We start from the raw sequence: 13,355 nt of genomic DNA, 5'->3' as shown, positions 1-13,355 counted from the left end.
GTCAAAACTCTCTCCTCCTCCTCCCTATCCCAAAATTCCACCTGCTGCAAGGCTTCAGATTTATTACTCTCCAGCTTACCGAAGACTTCCCTATTCCAGACTTTCAGTTTTTTTTTTATTTCCTTCATCTTGGTAGCCAACTTGTAACTAGCACTGCCCCTTACATCAATTTCTTGCCACCAGCTGCGCACCAACTCTTTAAAGCCTTCAACCTTAAGCCACATGTTTTCAAATCTGAATGGAGTCGGCCCACGTCTTATCCCACCCCCCACTAACATTATTGGAAAGTGATCTGAAATCGGACGGGGCAGTCTACATTGATTAATCCCACTGAACTGATCTATCCAGCAAGGAGTCACCAGGAATCTGTCCAAACGTGCCCAGGTCTGATTATTTTGGCCCCCTTTCCAAGTACATTCTCCCCCCTGAAGAGGAAGATCCACCAGCCCAAGATCATTCACAGTTTCAGCAAATTTCCTCATTGCTGAGCTAATTCTCCTTTGGCTACTCCTTTCCCTTGGAAACAAAGTAATGTTAAAATCCCCCCCTACACACCATGGATCTTCCCACAGCCCTCTAATTGCCCCAAATTCTTCCCATAACGCATCCCTTTCCACTTTAGAAAACGGGCCATAAACTCCCGTAAACACCCAGACATTCCCATTTTCAACATTCCGGAATCTGCAAGATAACGTGAACTGACCCTCCTCCCAATCTATAATGTCCAAAGTCCTCTTATCCCAACATATAAAAATTCCTCCCGAGGCCCCCTCCGCATTCACAGCTTTCCAATCAAGGAATCTCCCAGAACCTAGACTTCTTGCTATGCTATCCGTCATAGCTTGCATTTTTGTTTCCTGAATACAAATTAGGTCCACCCTCTGATTTCTTATAAAAGTCTTAATCACTTTTCTTTTGGAACTATCATTTGCTCCCCTTACATTCCAACTCAGAATTTTCACCTTCATTGGACAATCACAATTTGGCGCCCTTTGCCCTGAACCGAGCCTTTCTGTTTCATCCCCCCCTCATAATTTACGGAGCATTCCAACCTTCTTAGCTCCCTTTCAAATTTAGACTTTTCCAGTAGCTCTTTACTATGAATTTTCTCCCGTCTTTTTCTGATTTTGGTCAAAAAATTCAGTATTTCCTTCTCCAACCCCTCCGTGGGGAATCCCAGGAACTGGCTGAACCTCGCCAATCCACTCTCTTCCCATTTGTCCTCCAATTCCCTTCTTTCAACTTGAGCATCATATATGTCCCCAACCCCATTCATTCCCCTGCCTTTATCACTACTGCTTTTGGATAGTCCCACTTCCTTGCAGCCACTCATCCTTTCATTACTTGCCTCATACACTGTAAGCCACATTGACTTATTATTGAATTGAAATAATTACATTAATCTTAGGGGTATTTTTGTCCAATTCTCATTCCTAAGGAAATGGCATGGGCTTCTTTAGAGAGCTTGAAGGAAATCCATTCTTCATTGTGGAGAATGGGATTCCTAAAATTGGGTGGGTCTCACTCCATTTATTGACTCCAAATCTAAATGAACACATGAAATGGAAGGAAAGGGAATTACTCCCTCTCATTTGTTTCCTTAGGAATCAAGTGACATGCCATAAGTCCTAATATAATCCATCCTTTACTTATCCTCATCTCCTAGCATTCTTTTTGTGCTAAGTTGTTCAAATGAAAGTGAGATCATTATTTGTCATGATATTTTGCCTCTTAAGAGAACTCCAAAAAACCAGACTCGTAAAGCCTCTAAAAGAGATGTATATTGATCACACTCCTGGGAGGAACCCAATTTATCTTGGCAAGTTTGAACAACTTTTGCCAGCACATTGAAGCCGTTAGACAGGAAAGGAAAATATGGTCAATTGACTCAACAGAAAACCAATCCCTCAGCAAGCCAAGTCCTCTCAACTCTCAATCTGCTAATGAAGTTTTACCTCCTTTGATCATCAGCCATCATGTGGTTTGTAGTTTTACCTTCATTCTTGAGCCACAAAGCCTAAGATCTTTACCTACAAGAAGTCTTCTCTGTTATTGCTCATTATGAACACCTATTTTGTTCTATATTTCCAAATCTTTCTTGAATGCCCACACTTTTTATGCAAACTAATTAATGACCCCTAACAGCATAACTCTCGCCATTTTCACATCATATCCCTAAACCCTTCCTCCTTAAGCAATATGTTTTCAAATTTGAAAGGACGTCTAAGCCCTTGTTGGGGGAACAACTCAAACATGAAAAGTAGTCTTTGAAGGTTAATCGCAATTTTTGGGAGTGTTTAGATAAAACACTCAAATCATGGGCCCTACATTTCCCAACATGATTTATTTGTGTTTTGAAGAAGTAGGGAGAAGTATTTTTTTCCTCAAATGTGATGTGGGAAACAAATCTTTATTTCATTAAAAAAATTAAAAAATGTCATACTTATTCTTATTTTTAATGAAAGTATTTTTAAAATATAGTCCCTAACATAAAATTCGCATCACATTAATAATTACTTTTGCTTTTATTTCTTCTATGGTTACAAGCAAAAGTTAAACACTATTTGAAACAAGGCTTTGCTACGTCTAAAGCCTTTGTCATCAAAAAGGATAGTTGGGCAATGATTTAACAATGGCCTATGAAGAATTCAATGAGAAGCACTCGAAAAGCATTTTTCCCAAATCCACTGGGACTACAACATAGTCCAAATGAAAGAAAATTGACCATCATAGACTCCATACCAAGTGGAAGCATTACCTGTGAAATAAATATCCATGAGGTTGAACTTGCCAATGAATTCAGAGGAACCCCTCATTGTTGAGGAAAACTGCATGGTATTACTGTGTTCATGGGGGAAATGGACCATATTTAACCCCTGTTCAATACAATATCCATGAGGTTGAACTTGTCAATGAAATCAGAGGAACCCCTCATTGTTGTGGAAAACTGCATGGAGTTCCTGTGTTTCTAGGGAAAATGGACCATGTTTAACCCCTATTCAATACACCAGATGGCTTCCCCAAAATCTAGTATAAAAATTGTTAAGAGTAGTCGATGTTTATCTGAGAGAAAATGTCAAGGGCCTTGTTCATGAGAGGCTGAAGAAATGGTTGAAAATGAGTTTTATTGTCTGGGTTATAAAATATAGAAATATGTTTAGTGCATTATTTTGCCTTATTATGAAGGCAAATTATTGACATAAGTTTGATCATTTTTTCAAACAATGTATTTGCTGCAAAGCTATTACAGAGCAACACCTGGAAATATCATCTTCTGACTTTTTAGAATCCATAGACCACATGGGCAGAGATATAGAATGGATGAATCAACTGTTTAAATATAGAAAATAACATTTCTTAGTGAATTATCTCGTTAAGGCTTCTGGTTGATGCAGAGAAAAGGAGAGTGGGAGTTGAGAAGGGGGGGTAGATTATCAAATGAAAAACGAGGTCTAGATTATTGAAAGCATTCATCATCAGTCACAGTAATGTTTTAGTTTGTTGTTGTTTCTTTGGTCAAATTTATATTTGGAGAATGGGAATAGAAGACATTTAGTTTCCTAAAAGGCACATTAGAGTTTTAAGAAATGTAAAATAGACCTTTTTGTTGCCATATATTTCTGCTATTATAATATGAGCCTTGGTGAGTTTGTTGTGCATCATTCTTCCTGAAAAGAGATCTCAAACTCACATTTTTTCACATGTAAGAAAAGACGATTATTGACTAAGAGGCCTGTTGGATGAATTGGTACCATGGTTAAATAAAAAAGGGAATATATCAGCTCTCTCTTCCCTCTCTGTTCATGAATTTGACCTTCCAATAATAGACCTGAATGACATTTTATTCTCTGGTTGTGCAGCCTGCGCCTACCACCTATGATGATGTGTTTAAATCGATATTTGATTACATTGACCACCTATTTTCATTGGTTCGCCCAAGAAGGCTTCTTTATATGGCTATTGGTGAGCATCATTTAAGACTTTTCACTCTTTCCTTCCCTAGTTGCACTATAATTGGAGTTAGTTATTTGAATTTTGTAGATGGGGTCGCACCAAGAGCTAAAATGAATCAGCAACGCTCTCGGCGCTTCAGAGCTGCAAAAGATGCTGCTGAGGCAGTAAGATCCTCTTTATCCTATATTAAGGTTTCATGTTACACTGGATTCAGTAAATATTTTCTTCATTAATGTTACACATTTTAGGAAGCTGAAGAGGAAAGGTTGAGGAAAGAGTTTGAGGTGGAGGGAAAAATGCTGTCTCCCAAAGAAAAGCCTGAAACATCTGACTCAAATGTCATCACTCCTGGCACTAAATTTATGGCTGTTCTCTCAGTAGCACTTCAATATTATATACACTCTAGGTTGAATCGCAATCCTGGCTGGTGCTCAACGAAGGTTTGACTGACACTATCTTAGATAGTTCTTGCTTCCCTTAGTCCCTTCAAGATCGGATGATTCCTCGTCTGTGGAGTAATCCCTTCTGGTTCTTTTGTCCATATATTTCTGGTTCTCAGGATACTTTCTCTCTTAATTTATTTATCGGGCTGCATTGGATGATTATTTGAAGGTTATTCTTTCTGATTCGAATGTTCCGGGTGAGGGAGAACACAAAATTATGTCCTACATTCGGTCACAGCGTAATCTTCTGGGTTTTAATCCAAACACTCGTCATTGTTTATATGGTTTGGTGAGTCCACATTCAATCCTAAATGCCTCCCTCTACCCAAATTACAGACAAAACTTCTTTTGTTGTTTTTCATGTTATTTGGTTCCTTAAATATGAAACTCATTCTTTATTTCTCCTTTATAATCTTTTAATATGTTTTGTCCTAATGGGTTCATTTGATTTATAAATATCAGGATGCAGATCTGATTATGCTATCTTTAGCTACACATGAGGTTCATTTTTCGATTTTGAGAGAGGTTGATAGCTAACTTTTTCTGAGTATGCTTGGGTTGCTAAGTCCATGGTTGTATATTGATAAACCTTTTTCTGTCTATACAGATGATCACTCCGCCTGGGCAACAGGAGAAATGTTATCTTTGTGGTCAAGTTGGTCATCTGGCTGCTGAATGTCGTGGTATTGAAGTGGTAGATGACACTCCGATTCACAAAAAAAAATATCAGGTTGGATAATTTTCATCCTGCTTGTTGCAACTTCAATATTGTCTTTTTTTTTTTTTTTTTTTGAATTTATTTCATCATGCCAGACATTAGTCCTAAACTTGTTTATTTCGTGAGCAGTTCCTGAACATATGGGTACTACGAGAATATTTGCAATATGATTTGGAGATTCTCAACCCTCCATTTGAGATTAACTTTGAACGTCTGCTGGATGATTTTGTATTTCTCTGTTTCTTTGTGGGCAATGATTTTCTCCCACATATGCCTACATTGGAAATCCGGGAGGTATGTAACATGAATACTTTCTGGTACCTCTTATAAGTTATTCTCAGAGCAATTTTATGACAATTTACCATTTCTTCTCTTAGATCACAGTGATAGAAATTGTTAGACTACATGTTTTTGTTGATATATATATATATATATATATTTTTGATAAGTAAAATCAATTGTATTAAGAAAGCCTAAAGTACACCTAAAGGTATACACGATGTATACAAGGCAACAAGGCCAAAAAGAAAAGGAATAGCCAATAAAATCCCTTACTTACATCCCAACCAATCAATGAAATCGAAAATGGACCATGATGTACAATCTACATGCACCCTAACCCAATCTACATGTTTTTGTTGATATATTGTCCTCTTATACTGCACTTTTTTGCTTCATAAACACATTCTTTACACGTAAAACATTCCTTACATGTCAGGGTGCTATAAATTTGCTGATGCATGTCTATAGGCGTGAGTTTTCTGCTATGGGTGGATATCTTACTGATGCGGGTGAGGTAATTTTCTTGTTTACATGTTCTGTAAAGCATATATTCTACTGAATACCCTTTGTCTAGATGATAAAAATTGCTTTAGGATATGTCAAATTATGTAACATCTAAGTGAGTGCGCACTCATTATTTTTGATAGGTAAAACCAATTGTATTAAAAAGAAAGGAGTTTACACAATGTATACAAGCAACCAAAAAGTAAAAAGGCGTGGATACACAAAAACAAACAACCTCTCTTTACGGAGTTCCTGACCAATCCACAAAATCAAACATTGACATAGGCCATCCCCAATATACAATTTAACCCAATCCCAAAATAGATACAAAAAAGAACTTTTAAAAGAATGATCTAAACTTTCACTATTCTCAAAGGCTCTCCTATTTCTCTCCCTACAAATGGTTCCAAAAAGGTATAAAGGAGCAACCTTCCAAGCCTTTTTCCTTTTTCTACCAATAAAAAAGCCTCCCCAACTCAAGAGCAACCCTCTCACCGAAGAGTGCATCATCCACTGTACACAAAATAAAGCAAAAATCAGCTGCCACATAATATGCGCATTCAGACAATAAAGAAGAATATGACCACTTGTTTCTTCTTTTTCTTTGCACATGTAGCATTTTCCAACTCCTCTTTCTGAGTTGATCCAAAGTTAAAGTCTTGGCCCAAGTTGCCTCTCATGCAAAAAAGCTAACTCTAACAAGGGCCCATGAGTTTCAAATTATACCATGAGGAAAAGGATCCGCTCTCCTGTTAGCCAAGGGGGAGTAGAAGGACCTAATTGAAAAAACACCACTCTTTGTGTCCGCCCACTCCACTAAGTCCTCAGAATCCATAGAAAGGGAATGGTCATGTTGCCTCCCAAAGAAGTTGTTTACTTTCTTCAACTCCCAATCATTTAACGGTCTAATAAACCTAGGATTCCAACTACCACCATCCCAAACATCAACCACTTGAGCATTTATAAAGGAGGTTATAGAAAAAAGATTTGGGAAAGCATCCTTTAATGACAAATCCGTTCGCCATCTATCATTCCAAAACTTTACCCTATTCCCAGATTTAACCCTAAAGCGAGTTCTAACTTTGAAATCCTCTAAACCATTTCTGATTGCCTTCCAAACCCCCACTCCATATCTCTCTCTCACCCCATTTGTGTACCAACCCTCATCTTTTTTTGATAGATAAAGAGAATAATATTAAACGGAAAAAGGAAACACCAAAATAGTGCTCTCTAAGTATATAGGGAGTATACAAAAGCAGCCCAAAGACTCGAAACCAAGGGAGGAGGATATAAACAACAACCCCTACCCTTACTTAGAGCCTAGCCACTAAAAAAAGCTAACAAGAGAAGAAGGGCTCAAAACTATAAACACCCTAACCCAAGACCAAATATTACATACAAAAGAATATTTCAGCTTTTGAAGCGAAAACTCCTCATTCCCAAAAGCTAACAAATTTCTTTCCTTCTAGACTGACCAAAATAAACATAAGGGGGCCATTTGCCAAGCCTTTCTTCTTGCCTATACTTGCCAACAATTACTTGTTTCCAAAGAGGATTTTTTTCAGTCACAAATCTCCAACACCACTTACCCAGTAGGGCCTTGTTAAAAGTCCCAAGATTTCTAAATCCCAATCCCCCATTCACTTTTTCCAAGCAAACAACCGACCAACTCGATAGATGGGGCTTGTTAACCAAAGCTCCCCCATCCCAAAGGAAATCCCTTTAAATCTTTTCCAATCTAGCCACTACCCTCTTAGGGATGACAAAGAGGGACATATAGTAAATCGGTAAGCTAGATAAGTTGCTCTTAATCAAGGTCTGTCTTCTACCTTTTGAGAGATACTGTTGCTTCCATTAAGCAACCTTTTCTGAAACCTCTCCTCCACCCCTTCCCAAACCTTAGAAGACTTGTAGGAAACACCTAAAGGGAGACCAAGGTAGGTGGTTGGAATGGCACCCACCTTGCAACGTAAAACCTTAGCAAGCTGCTCCAAATTTGGACATTCCCTACTAGAATCATCTCACTTTTCTCCAGGTTAATCTTCAGTCTTGAACATGCCTCAAACCAGATGAAAATCCAACTTAGCTACTCAAGATTTTCCTTACTAGTATCACACAGAATGAGGGTATCGTCTGCGAACAACAAGTGTGACATCTCCACTCCCACACCACTCTTTGCTCCGACTAGAAAACCATTAATAAAACCACCTTCCTTTGCCTTAGAGAGCAAACAGGAAAGAGTCTTCATCGCCAAAATGAACAAATAGGGAAACAAAGAGTCTCCTTGTCTCAGTCCTCTAGAATTTTGGAAAAAACCTAAAGGGGAGCCATTTACCAAAATAGAAAAGTGCGCTATAGAAATACATCATCTAATCCATCCCATCCACTTGGAGCCAAACCCCATTTTCTCCGTAACTGCTAGGACAAAATTCCAATTAACATGGTCATAGGCCTTTTTGATGTCCAACTTGCATAAAACACCTCTCAAATCTTCCTTAATTTTGGAATCAATGGTCTCATTTGCTATCAACACAACATCCAAAATTTGTCTTCCCGCCACAAAGGCATGCTGAAAATCTGAAACTAAGGAGCCCAGTAGCTTTTTAAGTCTGTTTGCTAGTACCTTAGCCAAAAGTTTGTAAAGCCCTCCAACCAAACTAATAGGTCTAAAGTCCTTTGGGTCATTTGCCCCCCCTTTCTTAGGCACCAAAACTAAGAATGTAGCATTCAAACTTCTCTCTAAAGACCCCTAGCCATAGAATTCAGCAAAAAAAACCCATAACCTCGAGTTTGACAAAATCCCAACAGTGCTGCCAAAACGCCAAGGAAAAACCATTCGGGCCTGGGGCCTTATCTCCACTCAAGTTGGATAAAGCTACAAGGACCTCCTCTTCAGAGAAGGGGGTCTCCAAAGCTTCAGAATCAGCAAGCTGCAAGGAATCAAAGACCAACCCATCTATTCTCAGCCTCCATTCCCCCATTTCTTCCAGAATTCTTTGAAAAGCATTTGTGACTGCTTCTTTGATGTCATCCTCCCCATCTAACATTACACCATCTACCCTTAGCTTGGCAATAAAGTTCCTTCTTCTATGAGCATTGCTTCTACATGCACTCATCATTCTCATTCAAGTCATATATTTCATTGCTTCAGAATTTAAGATTTAACTTCTTGTGGTTGGATTTAAGTTATACTGACTTTGATCATGCTCTTTGTGTTGTTAATTACTAAAACTCAATATCTATCGTTCGATGGTTTTGTTTATATATATAGATGCATACAGATATATAAATATGTTACATTGAGATAGGTTTGAATCTACAGTAGACAATTATAGGTTTTCATGAAGGAGCTGATTCAACTTAGGCACAAAAGGCGTGCACCTTGAGCTAGGTGCAAGGCTCTCCAAATTAAAAAAACCAAGGCGAAATGATGTTGTTTTGAACCTTTGCTTTTAATGTTTTGATGGAGTAAAAAAAAAGCCCAAATTAAGGCTTGATAGAAAAAGCTGAGAAGAGAATATGGAAGAGTAGTAAAGGAGAGGGGAAGACAAAGTGAGGAAGGATAGAGAGAAGGGTCTTGCATACCTGGTGGCTGCTGGTAATTCTTGGAGAGGGCTCATTTTTCTCCTTTTCTCCTGTGTATAGTGTACTCATGATCCACTGGGATATTTTTATTTTATTTATTTGTTTATTTTTTATGATAATTTGATACCTAGCTGATGAAGATCTACATTTTGAAGATCAAAACAACTTACTCATCTGTTTTTTTATCTTTAAACTTTTTTTTTTTTTTTTAAAAAAAACTGAATATATTGTGAATTATTTATTATCCATTTCTTGTGATAATTATACAATGAAAGTTTAAATTGTGAAACTACTTATTTATTATCTACATGTTTTTTTTTTTTTTTAAATTGAATTATGTAATATTTCTATTTTATTTTATTTATTTATCTATCTATTTATTTATGTTGATAACTAAAGCTATTAAACTTTTTATTCATTTATTGTAAATATTTACTCCTGTATTATATAAATTATACATTTGACTTAGGGTGTGCTTCACTTAAGCTTGTGCCTTGTGCCTAGGCTCTAGAATGACTTTGTGCCTTTAGTGTGCCTTGCGCCTTTTAAAACCATGGGGTAGAGTGTGGTTAGGGTTTCTCAAAATTGCTTCGGTTAGAAAGTGGTGGGTCTGAACAGTGCAATTGGTCCTTAGAAAGATAATTGATTTAGGAACTTCATGAGGATGAAAGCAGCTTTATTGATTGGAGGTGAGGACAAATAACCTCTAAAGATATGTCTTTGCCATGAATGAGAGGAGGTTTTTGAATTATTCAGCTGGAAGGTGCTAAGATGTAGGGCTTAGCTTCAATGGTGCTACATCAGACAAATTCCTATTCATCAAAGCAGTTCCTCATCTCTTCTTTCATTTATACTAGAGGATATGACTTAAGTTTGAGCTTTCCTTGTTTTGCAATGAGTTAGGTGCTTGTAGGTTGTTGAAGGAGCTCTATGTTGAGAAGTAGATATCTTGATGGGTTAAGACTAAAGGTGTTGGAAGTTTGTTGGGATTGTGAAGCTGATGGATGGATTTATGTGATCTTTTGTATTTCATTTTAGCATGCATTGTGTCTTGGGCATTAGAAAGGGGTCTGTAGGGGTTTGTAGATCTAATCCTTCTCTTTTCTTGAGCTTAATAATGGCTTTAAAAATTAAATTAATATTTCATGAGTACATGATAATCATTTTTCAATTACTTGATTCAGCACCCATTATTCAATGCATTTGCTGTCTGCTTGGTAGTGGTTGCTTCTTATATATATGTTGTCATGCCAATTATTTTACATGTTCAGGTCTTGCTGGATAGAGTAGAACATTTTATTGAGTCAGTTGCAGTTTATGAAGACCAAATATTTCAGAAGCGAACTCGTATACAACAGGTTCTGCTCTCCTCATATCTTGGCTCTCCCTCCCTTTTTTTCTCCCCTTCTTCTGATAGGCAATATTGATATTATTGAAAAACGCTGAACAAAAGAGGAGACACTATGTACACAGTCCTCATGTCTTGGTTCAAATTCTCCCAATTGTCATGATCATGAATGGGCTGTTTTGTAGGCACTTACTACTATATATTATTATTGTTATGATATTATGCGGTTTAATATTCTTATTATTTGGAATGACATGATTCTAAAATGAAAATGCAAATATATTTTGTGTAGTTTTTTTTAGGTTGAATGGTAGAATTATTGGTTTGTTCTAGAAATTTCATTTTGTTTTTCAATAGGCTAACAGAGATTTTATTTACAAGCTCAACCAAGTGGGGCCTCATCCCTAGCACATAGGAAGCCTATAGAGGGTGCCAAGAAGCCAGAAAAGAAGAGAGCCAAAACAAGTCTAGTGTGACCTTATACAATCAATGGAATCATGCAAGGATAGACAATCTACACTCAAGCAACTCCTAGACCAGAGAAAAAAGGGATTGGGCAAGTCTCTTTCAACAATTGAACCTGACACTTTAAACCATCGAACAACCTACGTTTCTTCTCCTGCAAATGATCTCAAACAAACACAATGGAAGCATCCTCCATGCTTTTTCTATGGAACTCCCATAGCTGAATAACACCTCCCTTACTGATTGAGGTAGCAACTAGGAGAAACCGAAGAGTGAGAATAACAGGGTTGTTAGATAGTGTACAGTTATTTCAGTTATTTACTTTTCTTGTTCTTTCCTTATTGTATTGTGGGTCCCACTAACATGTATATATATACCCAAGTTCAATGTGTATTATTAACAGTTTTTAACAACAAAAATTAGAGATTTTCCATTTTCTCTCTTTTTACATGGTATCAGAGCCTAGGGAGAAAAAAAACCTAATTATTTTCGGTTTATCTATGAATCAATTCTGGGAAACCTTACAATGACCGTGTTTCATTCCGGTCACCTTTCCCATCTCCTAAAGCTTTCCTGTCAATCGTATCACCGTCAGAAAACCCTCACCGCCGTCAGAAAACCCTCATCGCAGTTAGAAAACCGTCACCGCCGGCAACTTTTTCCGGTGAAGTCCTTTTCCGACATCGACCATACCATCAGGTGCGCAAGGAGGAGATCTTTAAGTTTTGTCAAAGCACCGGAGGGAGATTCTCAGTCACGTGCCGGCCACGCGCGTTTCTTCTTCGACGGCTTGAAGCTCACGCGCCAGCGCGTGAGGGCGCGTGGAGCACTTTCCGGCAACGTGCTTCCACCTCCAGCCTCGCCTGACCGTCTAGCCACTCTCCATCTGTGCTTGTGCCATCCGAGCCCTACAAGTGCATTTTTTTGGGTTTTTTGTCTCCGTCGGCCCTCTAAACAGCCTTTCCGGCGACCTCCGGTGACTTCCTCTCCACCTCGAGCCCTGCACGTGTCTTAGGAAGTGTTCTTCTACCCTTCTAGTAGTGCCACATTTGTTTTTCTTTACTATTTGGTCTCTCACAGCCGCAGATCCTCGGTTTTTCTTCTTTCAGCCGCGATCTAAAGCCGTATTAGGGCTCTCTTCGATCCAAACATATTTCGTTCTCCAGATAAGTAAATATGGCTACTAAAAGTTCCATTTTTTCCTCTGTTATATCTGGATGTCCTATGATTACTTCGGAGAAATTGGTTGGCAGTGAAAATTATTTGTCCTGGTCTGCCTCTGTGGAGCTTTGGTTTATGGGTCAAGGTTATGAGGATCACCTTGTTATGCAGGAGGCAGATATCCCTGAGGTTGACAAAGTACAATGGAGGAAGATAGATGCACAGTTATGTAGTGTGTTATGGCAATCAGTTGATCCTAAGATTCTGCTTCATCGTCGGGCCTTCAAAACATGCTTTAAATTTTGGAATCAAGCGAAAGGGCTATACACGAATGATATCCAATGTCTTTATAAGGTGGCTTCTTCTATTGTCAATGTCAGACAACAAGACATGAATTTATCTACTTATATTGGCCAGATTGCCTCTCTTAAGGAGGAATTCTTGACCGTGATGCCTCTTACTACTGATGTTGGGGATCAATGAACACAGATTGACAAGTTCTTCATGGTTCTTACGCTTATTGGCCTCCGTTCAGATCTTGAGACCGTCCGTGATCAGATTCTTGGCAGTTCCTCCGTTCCATCATTGGATGATGTGTTTACTCGCCTCCTCCGTATCTCCTCCACTTAGACTTTGCCATCTGATAACACTTCAGATTCTTCTGTGTTAGTTTCTCAAACTAACTCTCGAGGAGGATGTAGTGGTAACCGAGGTAGAGGCCAACGTCCTCATTGCACCTATTGCAATAAGCTTGCGACACTTGTGATCGGTGTTATCAGTTACATGGGCAGCCTCCCCGCACTGCCCACGTGGCCCAGTCATCTGATCCACAGCCGCCTCAGCCTTCGAGTTCCTCCACATCTCAGGGTATTTCCCTCACTGACAGTGAGTATGA

At 38.5% G+C, this 13,355-nt stretch overlaps 1 protein-coding gene across 1 annotated transcript in view; it reads left to right on the top strand.

Annotated features, from left to right (window-relative positions):
• LOC117930125 (5'-3' exoribonuclease 4) overlaps nt 1–13,355 on the top strand; it is an 81,543-nt gene that overhangs the window by 13,865 nt on the left and 54,323 nt on the right. Inside the window, exons 2-10 of the mRNA XM_034850597.1 lie at nt 3,861–3,963; nt 4,042–4,118; nt 4,203–4,394; nt 4,567–4,686; nt 4,860–4,922; nt 5,005–5,127; nt 5,245–5,409; nt 5,834–5,911; nt 10,758–10,844. Of these exons, the coding sequence (XP_034706488.1) occupies nt 3,861–3,963; nt 4,042–4,118; nt 4,203–4,394; nt 4,567–4,686; nt 4,860–4,922; nt 5,005–5,127; nt 5,245–5,409; nt 5,834–5,911; nt 10,758–10,844 (1,008 nt within the window). The remainder of the gene's footprint in view (nt 1–3,860; nt 3,964–4,041; nt 4,119–4,202; nt 4,395–4,566; nt 4,687–4,859; nt 4,923–5,004; nt 5,128–5,244; nt 5,410–5,833; nt 5,912–10,757; nt 10,845–13,355) is intronic.

This window comes from Vitis riparia, chromosome 14 (genome assembly GCF_004353265.1).
Source record: "Vitis riparia cultivar Riparia Gloire de Montpellier isolate 1030 chromosome 14, EGFV_Vit.rip_1.0, whole genome shotgun sequence".
Classification (NCBI taxonomy): Eukaryota; Viridiplantae; Streptophyta; class Magnoliopsida; order Vitales; family Vitaceae; genus Vitis; species Vitis riparia.
This window is presented reverse-complemented; position numbering and strand designations above follow the sequence as displayed.